Source organism: Anopheles bellator, chromosome X (genome assembly GCF_943735745.2).
Source record: "Anopheles bellator chromosome X, idAnoBellAS_SP24_06.2, whole genome shotgun sequence".
Classification (NCBI taxonomy): Eukaryota; Metazoa; Arthropoda; class Insecta; order Diptera; family Culicidae; genus Anopheles; species Anopheles bellator.
The window spans coordinates 9,233,331-9,250,662 of NC_071287.1; the positions used below are offsets into that span (position 1 = coordinate 9,233,331).

Here is a 17,332-nt window from a genome sequence, read left to right on the forward strand (position 1 = left end):
TGCGTCGAAAGGCCGCCCTACTGGGATTGGGCCCAAAAGGATTGGATTGGATTGTGCGAGGGACCGAGGGTTCCGGGTGCCGGGCTTAAGTCAAATTTTCCGCAAATTTCTCGCCCAACATCCGCAGCAGCAGCAGCACGCGGCGTCACGCCCAACGCGGCCAGCCGCACGCCACCAGCGCGCTGGCGCCAGTGAACCAGCACCGACACCTCCGGACAGAGTGTCGGCCCGGCAGCGGCGACAGACATGAAAACTCGCGTACAAGCGCCAAACGCATCCTTTGGCGGCGAACGGAGGCTGTACGCACCATCCGCATCATCGCGCCGATTCGTCACACTCCCCTGGCCCCCGTGGTTCCCGGAAGTAGGGGGCGAAGGACACACGAAGGACGACAGCGAGAGCGCGAGAGAGAGAGAGAGAGAGGAAGCGGGCGCGCCCGAGGGATAAACAGCAAAACACCCAATAATCGGTCCACGGTTTTATAATCTTGTCAAAAGCAGCCCAGCTCAGCAGTCGAACCCCGCGTTGACAGATCATTTGCCAGATTGGCGTCGCCAGATTGGACCGGGGGCTCAAGAGGCCGAACTCTAAACCCCGGCGCGGTCCAGCAATACTCGGCCGGTCGGTCTCGGTACGATTTAAGTACGCCAATTTGCCCAGTGGCTGCCCAGTGTGGAGTTTCTAGTCTTCCATCGGATCCGATCGATTGGGCGGCAGGATAACTACCTTCCCCCGTAAAACAACCACAGTTCAGGAACTTATGTGAACGCCTACCGGAGTACTCTTTAGGAAATCGGTGTTATGGATCGGAGCACTGGGCCCTGACTCAGTCTCAAGAAGGCAGAATAAATGCTTTCGAGCGAAAGATCCTTAGAAGAATCCCAGTTGGCCCAGTGAAAGATGGAGAATATTGGAGGATCAGACATAATAGAGGAACCTATGAAATGCTTGATGCTCCAGAAGTTTCTGTCATGATAAGGAAACAAAAATTGTAATGGGCTGGGCACATTGTACGAGTGAATGAGTCAAGGATTCCGAAGAAAAATCGGGCGTTCGTGCCAACTATAATAAAAAATAATAATTTGCCCAGTGGCTGGCGAGTGGTCCGGCTGGAGCAAGTAGGCTCAGCGCCGGGGACCGACCCGCGAGACGCGCGACCGGAGTTCAAATCCCCACCCACACAAGGGCTTTAGTGATCCGACGAATGCCTCTTAGTAACGAAAACAAAGCACACAGGACACAGTGAATGCCGAGCTGTGTGGTATCTGTTGGGGCCCTCAAGTGGTGTGCTACTTACTACTAACCTACATTTGCGGGCGGCACACGCACCGCACCTGATGACGTCACTTGGGGACTGCATTTCTTCTATCGCCCTAGCGCTAATCTCTCTTCCTCTATTTAGGGAATTATTTATTCATGTATTATTCGATTTCCTGCTCCGTCTGGATATTGCCGGTTGTTGGAACAACACGAAGGCACAAACCCAGAGTTTTGGGTGTGTGGATGTATCGTAGTGTGATTAGTCCATCTCCGGCAGATCGGATAATCGGACGCCGAACCGGCCCCCGGGAGTCGGCCACATGACCACAGTCCCACAGTCTCTCGCCCGCACCGGTGCAGGACAAGACCGTGTGTCTGTGTGTGCGCATAGTGCCCCGAACCCCTGGCCTGGCCCGTGCCGAAGCTCATCGCAGCCGAAAACCCCCAGAACACCAAGCACACCAAGCTGAACCCAAAAACCAAAAAAAAAGAAACAAAAAAAAACGGTTAAAAAGGTCCTGCGGGGTGACGGATCCTTTTGCGCGCCCGACGACGCCCGCACCAACCCCCTTCCCTTCCGTGGCGTACCGTGCCGGCCGTCGGCCGGCAGGGAATTAAAATTCTAAAATGAAAAATAATTCATACATAAGTAAGTAATGTATGGGAACGGTATCATGTGCGCCGCTCGGTCCTGGGCCTTTAAAATGGAAATCGAATAAACATACACTTCACACATTAGTGCTCTTTCCGCTTCCGCCGGCATTCTCCGGCCGGACCAGGCGGCCCGTGGTGTCGGGCTGAAACCAAAGGTCGCGCGAAGTAAGACTGGGGATTTCCTGTACCATCGCATTACCCGGCATTACTCGGCGATCCCGGGGGCTGCGGCCCGAATTCTCCTTCCGGCGGCCTTCCTTGCGAAGCCTGGACCGGGGTTTAAGAAGCGAGAGAAGGAGTGAGTAAGATAGAGCGAGCGAGAGAGAGAGAGAGAGAGAGAGAGATTGAGAGAGCGAAAGGCAGGGCAAGAAGTTACGATCCCAGGTTACGAAGTTGTTATTGTTCCACAGCGACAGCGTGCCAAATGGAAATCCGTCTCCGCGAAAGCGACCACTCAGCGCTGTCAAGAGAAAGAGAGTCCCAGATAGAGAGAGAGAGAGAGAGAGAGAGAGAGAGAGAGGGAGAAATAGTGGGGAAAAAAGACATTTTTGCTCAACACGGATGATTGGGTTGATTGGGATGATGGGTTGAGGCGTAATCGACGATGCCGACGCGGTGGTGCATCTGGCACATGTTCCACGTGCCACCGCAGAACGTTCGCTACTACCGGTAGGTACTCTACCGCTCCACTACTCCACCTACTAGTTGTGCAGGATCAGCTAGGGAACGCAACGATCGAACCCAGGAGCTCTAGAAGCCGCGAGCCAAGAAAGCGCCCCAAGTCTCCATCTCCAGAGTGTTTCGGATTCCGAAGATCCGAAGTTGCGGAGATGGTGATTGTGGCTGTCGGCTGTATGGCACGTAGCACCGTCCACCCGCCCGATTGAAACCAAATGTCGTCCAATTTTTCGCAATTTCGCCAAAGAACCAAGAATCGGTAGCCAGCATTTGTTGGTAGTGTACGTCATCGGCGGCCGACGGCGGTACGACGACTCCTTATTTTTTTCCTAATCCCGAAAAAGCCAATGATGAGGCAGCCAGACCAAGACAGTCGCTTGCTGTGGGTGTGTGTTGGCTTCCCTTGCACGCAGCGTGTTTTCAAAGTCCCAACAATCCGGACGACAATCTGGGCAGCCTCAAATATGACAATAATATTCTCGTTTTTAATATTTTCCAATTTATGTGTAGCGTCCCATTCTGAAGTCCGTCCCGTTCTGAAAGTCAAGTACTCAAGGCAGTTTAAAATGCAAACACTTGGATGAATTTTGCCCGGGCCACAGACGAGCTTCCGGCGAGATCCCCATCGGCCGTCAGCCCGATCGATCGCAACAGGTTCATGTAGATTGACTTTCGGGGGCCAGCATTCAGTTAGCTGGGGCGCCTCGACGCCTTACGACCGCAGATCCTGCTCGCTCGCGACCAACCAAGAGTAAGGGTTTTCGAGTTCTAATCCAGCACGCGTACAATTAGTCTTGTTTGCCCTTTTTTGTCACTATCATCAGTGTACTAGCGAGGGAGACAGAGAGAGAGATAGTGCCAGGATACCTTCGCGATTGGTTGGTGAATTTTTTACCTCACAATAATCCTGACGTTCGCATTCTAAGGGGGTTAGAAGCCCGTCGGCTGCCGAGGCACTGCTGCAGCTGCAGGGCCGGCATATTGTTCCCGGGAACCTTAGCGCACGGGTGCCAGACCGCTGCCGGTCGGTCGGCCCTGGGATGGGATTTCGTGAGTGTGTAATAAACATGCATATAAATTTGTTCCTTGATTTTGACCGTGTGTTATCCTGCCGGCGTACGGCGCGGCCCCGGATCGGTCTTCGCTGTAGACGCCGCCGGGACCAGCCGGGCATTGGGCAATGGGCCCCTGGGCTGGGACGACCAGGTTTCGAACCCGCCGAAAAAAGGCCCCACGGATGGTGCCGGTATGTGTGCCATAATTAGAAAAGGCAGTCGTCGCCTTGCTAGTTCTGGTTTGACCGGGGGCACACATCATTTATGCACTCATCCTGGTCAGCATATAGGTGTATGGTGCTGCTACGGTTTTTTTTGTTTTTTGAAACTTTGCGCACCTCCAGACTGTGAGTACAAGCTGGAGCGGTTGTTCGGTCCCACAAGATCTCGGGCCACACTCCATGTAGCTACCCCATATACCGCCGGACCGAGTGTCGTAATCCGGCTCAAAATCTGGGACGAAGCGTCTCATCAAAAATGGATGCACTCGGCGCCTCACCTAGGCCTCGCCGAGTGGAGAAGCTAGAATATCACACGTACCTAGCCACAACAGCTCCACTCTCAAGTGAGAGTGCACCATAAATTCTCCACTGTACTATAAAGCGGTTCATCAAAAATAGATATGCCCGGCACCGGTCCGGGGCAGGGCGCAGGAAGTAATTGAACCAATCGCCAGCAATGATGGTATCGGTTTATTGGTTCGTGCCGGAAAAGCAAAATTAGAATGGCTAAATGGTCGTCAATTATTCACGCCAACAGGATCCTAAGCCATAGGCCATTGTCCCTGTCCACGGTAGCTTCTTCACGACCCGTCCAGCAGGACTTCAGAAGCCTAAAGCAAGCGTGCGAAGTTGTCGCACGTTTTGACCAACGCAAAACGGGAGTTGCGAGTCGCTGTCCGGCTGCTATCACGCTACAAAAGGCCACGGTGGCCAGGAAGTGAGAAGAATTTTGATTTGTTGAACTTGTTTGTGTTTCCGATAGTCTATTAGGGGTTTGCGATTGCGGGTCCTTTTAAACAGTAAACAGTTAAAAGTGAGTTCTTCGATTCTGATCGCGTTAGAAACTATTCAACAACGCAGTTCCATGCGCGCAGGGTGTGGAATATCTGCTGCGAAAATGATTAAAAATGTCGCAAAAGGCCTTTCGGTGAGCAAGCTCCACCGAAAACAGGAGTTATTCAAAAACCACCAACAACAACTACAGCTACATGAGAGGAGCTACAACGTCCATAAAAGCAAAGAATTGGTGCTCCGAAATCGAAGATTTCGACAGCCGAGGACTTGCTGACCTTGCTGGAGCACATCGAAAGGATCAGTGGAATCCATTTTGAGTGACCGTGTTCCTCGGGCCTCGGGGCAAAAGAGCACAGTTTCGGGATCATTCCGTGATCAGTTCGACACCGTCTATTCACTTGACCGAGCACCATGTGGCTTCTGGCTATTCGCTAAACTCTCTAGTGGCCGCTTCGTGGATACCGTTTTGAATCTATAGAAGAGAGAGAAACCGAAACAAAGAACACACTAAAGGCTATGCCGGAAGAAGAAAAAACCTTACCGTAGCTTACGGTAAAATGTGGTGCTTGATGTCAACGTCTGTGGCAAATACTTATCGGTCCAATACTGTCCTCCTCTATATCCCTATATCATATTATCATATCACACTATATAAGTAAAAATAAAATAGTATAAAATATAATTAGAATTAATTATAGCTAAGTTAGTATTTAAAAGAGATGAATGAGTATACTACTCAAAATCTCTATAATACATTAAAAACAAAAAAATCCAATACTGTCCATTGATAAAACAAAAAACAATGCAGTGTAAATTGAACAGGCCCCCATAAATCCGTTATGTTCAATCCTTCCCCGTTTCATGCTATAGCTATACATGTAATAGGCTGTTCAATAAATTCGTATGGTCGATAAGAAAGACACATTTTTATGGTTTTTAAATAAATTATTCAGTATGGCCATCCTAAGAAACGAATGTTAAGCCATTATAGCTCAAAGCCTCTATAATACAAAAGAAAAAAAAGTATGGCCTTCCTGAACATCAATACGCTTGATCCAAGGAGACTCCAATTTATAAATTCCATCCCTGAAGGTAGAAACAGGAAGAGCTTCAAAATAAGCTTCCACAGCTGTTATGACGTCATCATTTGATGAAAAATGTTATACGCATGACTTTTTTGAGTCTTAAAGCAGATAGAAGTCGCTAGGGTCCAAATGTGGTAAATACCTGGTAACTAATCTGGTAAACTTAATGTAAAAATATTGGTAACAATATACTGCTCAATGAAATGGCTAGGTTTTGTACTAAATCTCTATAAGTGATTCGACTTTTTTCCAACACTATATCCTATATTTTTTCTACGCTTTTGGATGTTTTTGACGTTTTTTTTACGTTTTTGAAGTGGATCTTCTTAAATGCTTTTACGACCACGTTTAAACTCAGAAACCCCTCTTTCAATGTACAAATTTGAAGGCGAAGAGTGCTTATACACTTTCAACATTCGACAAAATAATTTTCGTTTGCTTTTAAGCCTTTCAAAAATAAATATTAAATCACTGCACGATACTTGATTTGTTTCAATTGAAAAAACAGTACTGTGACATGTCGATACAAAAACAAAAAAAAATGCAGCGACCGATTGAAATGAAACTTCACATAACGTTCATGTGAAGAGTGTACTGTATATATCACAAAATGAGGCTCGTAACAACGCTCTCTGTTACCGACCGTACGAACTTATTGAACACCCTAGTATGTATGAAGTATGAACGGAATGTAGTATGAACGGAACGGAACATTCGATGTTGCTGTGGATCGCATTTCAAACAAATTATTGGAACTGCCGTGTTTACAATAGCAGGTGGGCAAAAAAGAAAACTAGAAAATTGAAGGAAACGTCCTGAAGCCCGACACGTAGCACACACCCACGCACACACAGTGGCACGTTCCCCTTCAAACCTTGGGTCACGGCAGCACGGGGTGGCACGGGGAAGGATGATTGAAATATCTTGAACACAATTATCTAAACAAAGCAGATTGGCAAAGCCGCGAGACCCGGGGCAGTCGCAGTGGCGGTCGATCGGAAAAAGGGCGAAGCCGGTCGGTTGTGGTTTGAACGAGTTAACGGGCACAGATTACGCAAACACGCGGCCGGAAACGCGTCCAAAATGGGTCCGTTCGTGCGCGGGCGCTCGTTTATTTGAGAGCGATCGTTGAGCTGTGTGTGCTGTGTTGACTTTGTGTTAAGATTCAATTTGATGTTTGCTAAACTCTGGGCCACTCGTTCCCTGCTGCTGTTGCGCTCCTAGTCGTCCTAGTCGTCCTAGTCGTCGTCGCGTGCGTGTGTGTCCGCAATGTCACTAGATTGCCGCTTTGCCGGAACGACAGTGCGCACGCTGTGGTGGTGCTACAAATGGTAATCAATCACCCGAAAGATTGATTCGATTCGATTATTTGAAAATAATTTATTTCGCCCGCACGCCGCGTCGCCCATCTTCGGCTTCTCTTTGCTTCCGGGGGCGGCGGCAGAGGCACCGCACCGCAGGTTGCCACAGGTACCCTTCCGCTGCGTACACGTGCGCCAGGGTGTGTGCTAGTGTCGTCCTTTTTTTGTGTTTCCCGCAACGTCACATGTCAGTGGCCAGCAGTTACCACACCGGTCCGGTCCGGTCCCGGTCGGTGGGCCCGAAAGGCTGTGAGTCTGTTGATTTTGTCCGAACTGAAAGTGGATGAGATGATAGAGAGAGGCCGGTTATTCCGAAAGGTCGTTGTCCCATCTTGGTGGTGGCTCTTCCTGCGTTCCTGCTCCGCGACTACCACGTGATTTGGTAGCTTCGCGCGCGCCAAGGTGTCACCCTTCGCCCATCCGAAGCCGCGTGTTGTCGGCGGCTAATCATGCCGCCGGGCAGCGCACCGGGCGAGGACCAGGGCGAGCTATAACGCGTGACGCTAAGTGCAATCGAACTGCACGGTAATGATCTGGCATCGCTAATCGGTGCACAGGGGCCGCGTGGAGAACACACCCCTTCTCCGGCACGGCGGCGGCACGCAGCAGCTTGAGCGGAACCAATCAATTAGAGCCGCCCCTGGCCCGGGTGCTGGATGTCTCAATTAGGGCAAACACGAACGTCGCGGCAGGTCCCTGGGAACAACGGCCGGCAACGGAACCGACCAGGCGTACCGAGCCTTCTTTTCTGCCGGTTGGGTTTTGTAATTCCTCCCCATCTCGGCCAGCCTTCCGGGGCCGTTCGAGGTGAGTTAGGCATGGTTCCACGATTTGTTCGGAGTGCCGCCTGGTGGTGTTTACCTGTTGCCCTGCACTGGACACCCGGAACCCGGAACCTGGAACCCGGAACAACCCCAGAGCCTGGTGGGGCTCGGGTCCTTCCAGCGCTCTGGCTCTGGAGGGAAATTAACTGATAATTGGTTTTCAGCCACCGATCCGATGGGCGCATGTGGATGGACGTACCACAAACCACGCACAAACACACACAGCGCCGACCGCACCGGAAGCACCACACACATGAGCATCAGCAGTGTGATCGAGCTAGGCTAATTAGCGGATAAATATTTAAGAAACCTATTATCGATACATCGATTTGCGTGGAAAATTTATGTGAACTTACACATTGTCTCTTTCTCGCTCTCTCTCTCTCTCTCTCAACGTATCTATCTATGCCTGCCGCTCTCTCTTTCTCTCTGCAGCAAGAGCCATAAAAAATCGGGACCTCCGCTAGTGGTTCGGCAACAGTCCGGTGGCCGCTCGGAATCTGCATCTGCATGTGTGTGTGTGCGCGTGTGGGAGTGTTGTGTGGGCCACAAAACGGCCAGACTTGCCAATTTAGGTGCCGTTCACTAGGGTGGTTGACTTAACTACCCACAGACTAAGAAGACGAAGAAGAAGAAGAAGAAGGTCTGTCCCCTATAGGCGGAAAAGGAAGAGTCCCTGGAAAAGGTCCTTACGCGGGGTGGGGGTACTATATGTGGCTCGCTGGGCCAACGGCGGTTGCAACGAAGGAGAATAAAAAATGTTAAGTCGTCCGGAAAATTAATCTCACACCATTTCCTCTTCTCGGATTCGTTTCCCGGTTTTCCTGGTTTTTTTGCCACCCCCATCGCCATCTTTCTCTTTCCCTTTCCCCGCTGCTTCGCCCTCCGTGTACCGATTACCTCTTCTCTTCCGTCCCCTTAATACCTTCTCCATCATTATCGTCCTTTTCCCTCTTATTGCCTGCCCGTCTTTCCACCCTTACACGGCCCAGAGCCGGCAGGGGCGACCTTTATCTGAAAATGGAATCACAATCAAATTGCTGTAGATTGTCATCCTTCACACATTCACACTCCCATAGTTTGTCACTCTCCCCCTCTCTCTCTCTCTCTCTCTCTCACACACACACACACATTCTCTCTTTTACTCTCTCTATTTATTGCTCGTGCTCTGTCGCGCTGCTAGGCAGCGTGCAAATCCAATTTGTTATTATATTACCATCTTCACCATCAATCCCTTAGAGGTGGCCTTCGAGAGGATCTCCCATTACACAGGACAGCCGCGCCGCTTTTATCATTGCTACCGTTTCGGGCAATCCACGAATGACCTCCTTTACACCGGACCTCCCCCTCACCACCCGACACCCCACCAACATCCCATTAAGCTTCTTGGCTTCCATCAAGACCAACCTTAATCGACCGAAAGAGTATTTGAAATTTCGATTCGATTGAGCTCATGGATGACGATACGTCGGAAGCGAGAAAACGTGAAGGGATACTTGCCGGAAGAGGCGAAAAGCAAGAGGCAAACTACAGCGTCGGAAGAACGAGCCACACACACACACACACACACACACACACACACAGAGCACGCCACTCTCACGCCACTTAGAGGGACCTATCCACATCGCCACTGCGACACATGTCGAGTAAATTATTTTTGAGCGGGCCGAGCCGGCAAAATGGCCGGAAGCTTCGCCTTCTCCTACGGGAGGCGGAGAGGGGTCCCGTGATTTCGGATGGGCGATTAGAAATAAAAAGAGGCGGGCAACTGAAAACGGGGTCAGGTGCGCGCCGCGACAAACCCTTCTAGTGGAAAAGCACACACGCTCAAAGAGAGTCGTTGTTGGTGGTGGTGACCAAAGCAAAGCGTTTATTTGTCCTCTTTCCTTATTGCTGCTACTGGAAACCCTAGGCCGCCCAGAACGATACACGGATCTGCGTTCTAGCGCAACGCGGTCACCGTTACTGAGTTCGCTTGTTTGAATGAGAAACGAAATATACATTTAACAAAACAAAAACGGACAGTTCGAACGTTGAGTTACCCCAAAAACGGCCACGCAGCAGCAGCTCGATTTTCATACTGCTGTAATACTTATTGCACAGTAACTGTTCCCTTTCTCTTGAAGATTCTCTCGATGCCTATCGTAAGTGATAATAATACTTGCTGTTACTAAGGTATAACTGTGGCGCAACTTGAGGTGTTCATTTAAGCGAATAAGGTGCGTGTCGGTGCAACGTACAACGAAGCCGACACTACTTCCTTTACTATGTGTTTTACTAAACTCTTTTGTGCAAGTGTTTTCGTTCTCATGCTGACGATGTGGTGGGAAACGTATTACACTGTAGCAGTAATATCAAGGGAAAGGGAGCGGTAACAGGAATCCGATCTGATCTGCTTGGCAGGTCTTTGGATGTCACATTAGCCGCCAATTGAAAGAGCATGCAAGTGGCAACACAGCGATATCAAAGGTGCCCCGAGCGTTCTCAACTACAGGTATTGTTCCTTGTCATTTCGTACTCAACAATCTACAATTCTACTCAATTACTTTCATAAATTTACTAGTTTAATTATGACCCTAGTTTTCGCTTTGTTAATCATACTACGGTAATGCAATATACTGTTATATTCGCTGGTCGACTGCAGGGGAATGGTACACGCCGTTTGTTAAATGTTTACCAGATTTAAACAGCACTGAGCTTGGGTAACGTGCTACATAAGAACTGCTGGCACCTGATCCCTCCATCCATCCATTGCCTGTCGCCACTGAAGCCAGCCCTGCCATCGCTCTGCGGTCCTATGCATTGGCGCTTGCTATACATAATTGACTTTGGTTTTATTTCACATAAGTCATACGACTGTTCAATGGTTTGCTTGTTTATAAGCCAGCCGATTGGAGTGTATATATTGGATGCATCTTCTGCATGGGCACGTTATTTTATGATTTAGTTTAATTCATGTTTCACGAACATCTTACAGACCGAAATAAGCCGAGCTTACTAGCGTGGAACAGTTGCGAGGCTAGGTGCTACAAGTTCCGTCATTTAACCTTGTCCGAGAGTAACTTAAATTCCAACCGGGTCGGAACGAGCTCTAGAGAATCTTAAGCATCAAGGGTGTTGTTACAACGCGTTCACAATAATTATATCCTATTACAGGTCTCGTCGAAGGCGTTCTTCTAGCCATTCGTTTGTATGTATTTTACGTAAGGGTGAGAGTACTACGCTGTAATATTTTTCCTTTTTTTCGTTATTGGCTCTCTGCCTCGATAAGCGATTCTTCTCGTTGTCCGGCAATTGTACACCGCCGAGTGCTCTTGGCCTGCAACAGAGACAACTTTTATCTATATTGCTTACTGTAACGTTGTGTTCTTGCGGGTGAGATTGTTGGCCCCACGTCAACCTCCGTGACACGCCGGTCTAGGTACTCGAACCCACGCCAGCTGTGTGACAACGACAAAATGTTACCGACTACTCCGACTGAAAGGGTCTAAAAATCATCCCTAAGATTTGTCGAAATTGGTTTACGTTGTGTTCATATATTCATCACAATATTTATCGCCACTTTGATGCCAACCGATATCCTAGAATATTTGCCATTGTCTTTGTAGCCATCAAAATATATGCTAAATGCAAAGCTCACGACATGCCTCAAAGCATCGCATCGGTCTACGTTTGCGTGAAACCAAAGCCACTAACCCTGTTCGAATGATGTTATTACCGACGTGCACTATGAGAACCGCGACAACACTGAAAGATGGACCGACACCCGGCATATTCAAGTTTTCCTTCGTTTGTCGATATCACCAGACAACGAAGGGAAGGTTCGTCTCCAATGCACCAATAAATCGGTTTCAAGGCGAAAGAACGGCACGGCCCGTTTTTACAGATAAATTTATAATACTAATCGCAAACAATGCCGAAAAGTGGGAGATCATAGCAAAGTGCATTAGATGGCGCAACTAAATATTGATTTTTATTAGTTGTAGGTTGCATAAAATTCGTGCGTTTACTATATCAATATAATGAAGAAAGTACTCTGAACCACACTTTGGTATGTGCGCAAGAAAACGAAGGAAAAGATGTATAACTTGAATAGAGTTGGTTGGTTAACCCAAGCTTATATGTAGCAATAAAAATATTATCATACTTAAGAAGGAATTTCAGAACACCGTCGATTTTCGAATGCTGGATACCGCAAGGATGCGAATTATAATGAAATTCTAATTATCTTACGAACTACCGACGGATCCAGAAAGACGAAGAAATAAGAGCACCTTCGGGCTAAGACCTTGGTGTGGCTTTCTCGCCTGTCGGGGCTCTTTAGAGTGCGATCAATTTCGTGCGGCAACCAGATTTCTCCCACTTGTTCTCCAGCTGTTTGATTTCGTCTAACGCCGTGCTGATATTGTGGGTTGATCCCGCGACGTTCTGGAAGTAACGAATGTATTGTATTGTATTGTGGATGAACGTAAAATTGAAATAGTAAAGAAAATCATCTCAAACGGTCCCATGTTCTAAGGGTGAACGTCAGCCGTTTACCTACCTTAGCGGTAATCTTCCGTGGGTCAAGATTAGCACCGAGCGTCTGTAAACCTTTGCCAATGTTTGACAGGGGACTGGTGAGCTTCTTCAACTGACGAAGCGCATTGTCACTCTGGGTGCCGCTCGGTTGCAGATTCAACACCATATTGTGCCCCAATAGCCTGCCCTCGTTACACCCATCGATGAGTATTTCCGGTGTCGGACTAGCGACACGTATTGGCGAAGCACATTCGAGCATCCCAACCGGCATGTTGACGTGATCGGCCACAGACGATATGGACATTGTTGATACATCCGACGACATCTTCGCGATGCTATCTCTGACCTCGAGTAAATTTCCGGTCTCTTCGCCCACACCAACTTCGCTACCAGCGCCCCCGCCCATCACGATGCCGACTGACGGTAGAAACACATTTTCATTGTACAAAGGATTTTGCTCTACCAGATTCTCCGGCTCATGGATGGTAGCATCTGCTTCTTCAGACTCGGATGATGATCGATCGAACTTGTAAAACTGTGAACCTCCAGCAACGAGGAACCCAGGCTCTTCCAAACCTCCTGCAGCGATAGCTGTATCCGCGTCCTCTGACTGATTCCGTTGCCCTCCATCCCCCCGCGACTCGTCTTCAGGCTTCATCTGCTGTTTCCCGGTCGGGCGACCGATTTTAGACGCATTCAGCGATTGACCAATCTTCGACGCCATACTGCTCAGCGCTTTGGAACCCATTTGCACCAACTGCGATTCGGAGAGGTTGCGTGGTAGTCCTCCCGGGACCGAGAGCAGCGTACGGCTTTTGCGCCTTTGCAAACTGCCACCATACTGAAACTGCACGTCAGTGCGGCCGCGGTTCTGTAGTGCAATACGAAACAGGTCTACGATTGCGGTCAACGACTCCGTAATCTCTTCGGGCTTGCGTATGACAACCGCCACGTTGTTGAAAAAGCGTATGTTCGGTGACCGGAACATGTGAAAATAACCATCGACCCCATTGACGGCATAGTTCAAACGTATGCACAAGTGTGTGAGTGCGGGTCCTTGGAACATTTTGTTGTGCTGAAACAGACCAAGCTCGATCAATGTGAGGCTGTCGAGCGAAACGTTCCCGAAACGCACGATTTTATCGAGGTGCGAGTCGTACTCGGCTACGATATAGCCGTCGTCGCTTAGGATCAATATTGTGTCCACCTCAGTTTCACTAGGATCGCCAGTGCTGTAAAAAACAAAAACAGAGCATATTTTCTGTCTGACATATTTGAAAAAAGCAGAACGAATGTATAATAAAAACCAATCAAATAGTTTCATCGAAGAATGTATCACAATGTCCACTTAACTTACGTTGGATCAGCGTCAATCAAACCCCACGCACCGACTGGCAACTGAGTAGTTCCGAGCAGCAATCTACGACAATCTTCAACCAGGAGCCGAGCGTGTTCTGCTCCTTCCAGCGCATCGGTTTCGTCAGTGGCCGATGTGTGACTGCCGCCGAGCGCGGAGACGGACTCCGGCGAAACACTATTACCCAGCATCATGTCGATCGTTGCCTGTCGATAGGTGTCTTTAAATCTGGCTAGATAATAGCTGCGAATGAATATGAAAATGGTCCCCATTATGCGAAACGAACGCGGGGGCAATAGTTACGCGGGTCCACACCACATCGTTAAAGTAGAAGTACATAAGACAATAAGAATAGTCCTTTTTTCAGTCTTTCCGAATCGCACCTTGCACTGGTTACCAACTGCTCGAGCAGCATAATTTCAGTACTCATCAGTCCGTAGTTGTAGTAGGATTGCGACGAAGGACTGGTAGATACCAGCGCGGTACGGGCAATCCCGACCATGGCAGTGAAGAAGTCATCCTCAGGCAGCGTGTCCGCATCACCTAGGTTGCCAAGCATCAAATCGATGCAAGTTTGCCGAAACGTATCGGCGAAGTGTTGAATAAGGTAGCTAGCGATGTGTGCATGGAGAATAGGTGAAACGTGCAGCCAATATTAAGGGTAGCCATGCAAGAAGATTGAAATGAAACAGACACCACATACGATTAGAAAATCGTGTGCATATTTCTAAAAAAATCCGCTCTAATCCTGACCGCTAGGACAAGCAGTGCAAGTGCAACCGTGCAACATATGCTCGGCAAATAAAAACACTGTCCCACAATCACGCAATGTAAAAACTGATCATACAAGAAAAATAAAGAAAACATTGCCACATGACCATGAAGTTCGTTGCTATTCTTAGTACATCATTTTAGAAAGGACGGAACCGTATTTGCATCAACTTAAATGTTCGCGAGTGAAACGCGTGTGTGCGTGTGAAAAGTTAATGCACTTTCCGTGTTCGAACTGAAGCCTTCCGCATCGAAATCAATCGGTGCAGCGGTACAGTTACAGACGAACCACACAGATTTGTTAAAGATATGTTATACTAATTAACAATAGCTCCTGGGACGCTGGTAACAGCTAAATTACTATTAAGCACCTCTGCCTAGGCGAGATGCAGGATGTTGATGGGATTTTAACGAGTTCGGTGGCCACGTTTCGGTCTCGCTCAGTCTTTAAAAAGGTGTCTAGGAGTCACCGCCTTTAGGAAAAAGCGGAACGATTAGGGACGAGATTTGGACGGTTTGGGGTCCACGTAATTCTACAGAAACACCACTTACCGGTTGGCAGAATTCATGCCGTCCTTCATTATTCCGGAAATTTTTCGCTCACCAGTGCGAGTGTAGTCTCCCTGATGGATCAAGCATGAAAATAATAACATAAAGTCGATAATAATAACACCATCGATTCGCTCTCAAACAATGGTAGCTGCACCTTTAACGCGTTCGTGCCGGCATATTGGCGGCTGATTACATCGCCATTGTTGGCCCACAACACCATAAATGGTGCTTTCAGCTGATCTGGCAATTGGGAATAGGGCATGGCAAGTCCAAGTTTAACAAGCTGCGACTCGAGTACCGCTTTACCGAGCGCGGTTTGCACTACGTTAGTGCGATCCAGACAATCCATGCAGTTCACGCGAAAAACGCCTTTCTGGTTACAGATCGGACCGTTTTGGTCACGCCAGTGAAATCCCATCGAGCCCGCTTCCGGCGCAAGCGACTCAATCAACGAAGAAACGTTTTCGAAGCGCATCCCACGACTGAACATCATACCGAGAAAGAGAATCATACAAAGTTTGAATGTTTCTAGATCATATTAATAAACTTCGGTGCAATAAATACGGCCAAGTCAGTCCCTCTAAGATTAAAAAATAAACATAAACGTAAACTAGTTTCCAGGCAACTACGAAGATGTGCAGCAAGTATGGTAAAAATAAATCTATACTTACCAATACTCGTGGAAGTCAAACGTGACATAGATAAGCTTATCCGAGTTGTATTTAAGCACGTGGTTCGCATAAGCATCACCAATTATTTTCTCTTTGCCGCTTTGCTCCACCAAATTGATAATGCAAATAGTTTGATAAATGCTGAGCTCCGCACTAAAGTGCTTTTGAAACGCGAGTTGCGTTTCTGTCTCATCACGGTCGAGCCGCGGCGGTGGCCGATACTTGTAGCCAGGCTGACTCCAGTACACCGGAACTGAGCCGCGCACCTGCGTGAAAGCTATTTGGTGCTGGCGCAGCGAAAGTACCTGCTCAGTTTCAACATAGTTGGCACAATTGCCCAGCTCATCGACACCTCGTCGCTTATAACGCGTACCCGCCCGGTATCGCGATCGACGAGATACGACTGCTAGTGAGAAACATTCGTTACCGATCACGCAATGTTCCACCTGCACGAAACCTTGAATAATGGGCAGCACCCACTGTTCCCCGTCCTCCATTGCCAGTAAATCCTTTACCATATTCTTATTCCAGTAAAATCGATCGTCGGGCGCCTGGCCGCGACGCTGCAGGTTGTTCGTAATATCACAGTTTGGGCTGTAGTAAAAGCTGTCCGTTTCGTCGAAAATCTTGTGAAGTTCCTCCATCACGCGTCGCTCAATGCGTACCGGATCTTTCACCACCAGACTGACGGTCGACTTCACTTGACTCGTGGCAATGGCCGCCGCCTTCTCGGTCGTGTTCCGGATAGTGCTGCCGGCACTCTTGACTGCGCCCCACGTTTTATTTACCAACGCAGAGCTCTCAAAAAGTCGCCCTTTGGCTGAAGCAGAGCCCAAAGTCGGATCCGCTAGCATGCCCGCTGTTGCGGCAGCCGGTGCCACTTTCAACGCTTGATTGCAGTTATGTTTACTACAAGGCAGTAATTGCGTATCTGCACCATCCGGGCCGAGCACCGCGATGCTACGGATCTTGTACACCAGATGCGGGGCGTACAACACGCCGACCGGTGTCACCTCTCGTATAACAATCAAATGTGGTTCCAGCACACCCGGAAGCATTATTGTTCCGACAATGCCATGCGTAACACCTATACACTCGATATCGTCAACTGAAGAAAAGTCCCAACCTGTGGGTGAATAAATAAAGCAGAGAAGAATATAGATAGCAAATCAAAGAGGGTGAAACGAAGACATAAAGAGAGAAGGATAGAGAAGTAACAGTAGGTCCACAATTTAACATACCACTCTTAACCTTGAATTGCATCGTTTGTCGATTCCACCAGAGGCTGCGGTTGTGTTTCACAAAGATGTAATACGTTTCGGTTTGGAACACTTCCATTTTATGTTGGATATTAAACTATATCCAATACTCAAAAATGTATCTAGTTGTTATTCGAATTGACAGATGCCTAGGTAAACATCTTTTGTAGCAAAAATAACAGTAACAACCAACAATACGGTTTCAATGGCCTGAGCGAGCTGGTTTTACGCGCACTTCACGATTTTAAACGCAAATTCGGACCAAACA

The 17,332-nt window shown here is 48.4% G+C and overlaps 1 protein-coding gene across 2 annotated transcripts; it reads right to left on the bottom strand.

Moving 5' to 3' along the window:
• Positions 1-9,817: 9,817 nt before the first annotated feature.
• Positions 9,818-17,230, bottom strand: LOC131214065 (phosphatidylinositide phosphatase SAC2). 2 transcript variants are annotated; one of them, XM_058208419.1, is made up of 8 exons: positions 17,047-17,230; positions 15,806-16,931; positions 15,289-15,616; positions 15,135-15,205; positions 14,195-14,422; positions 13,812-14,054; positions 12,477-13,686; positions 9,818-12,361 (listed from the first exon to the last, which is right to left on the bottom strand). In XM_058208419.1, the coding sequence occupies exons 1-8, from the start codon at positions 17,141-17,143 to the stop codon at positions 12,254-12,256; spliced, it is 3,411 nt and encodes a 1,136-aa protein (XP_058064402.1). In that variant the 5' UTR covers positions 17,144-17,230; the 3' UTR covers positions 9,818-12,253. The 2 variants fall into 2 exon arrangements, with proteins under 2 accessions (XP_058064402.1, XP_058064403.1); XM_058208420.1 differs by lacking the exon at positions 14,195-14,422.
• Positions 17,231-17,332: the final 102 nt, after the last annotated feature.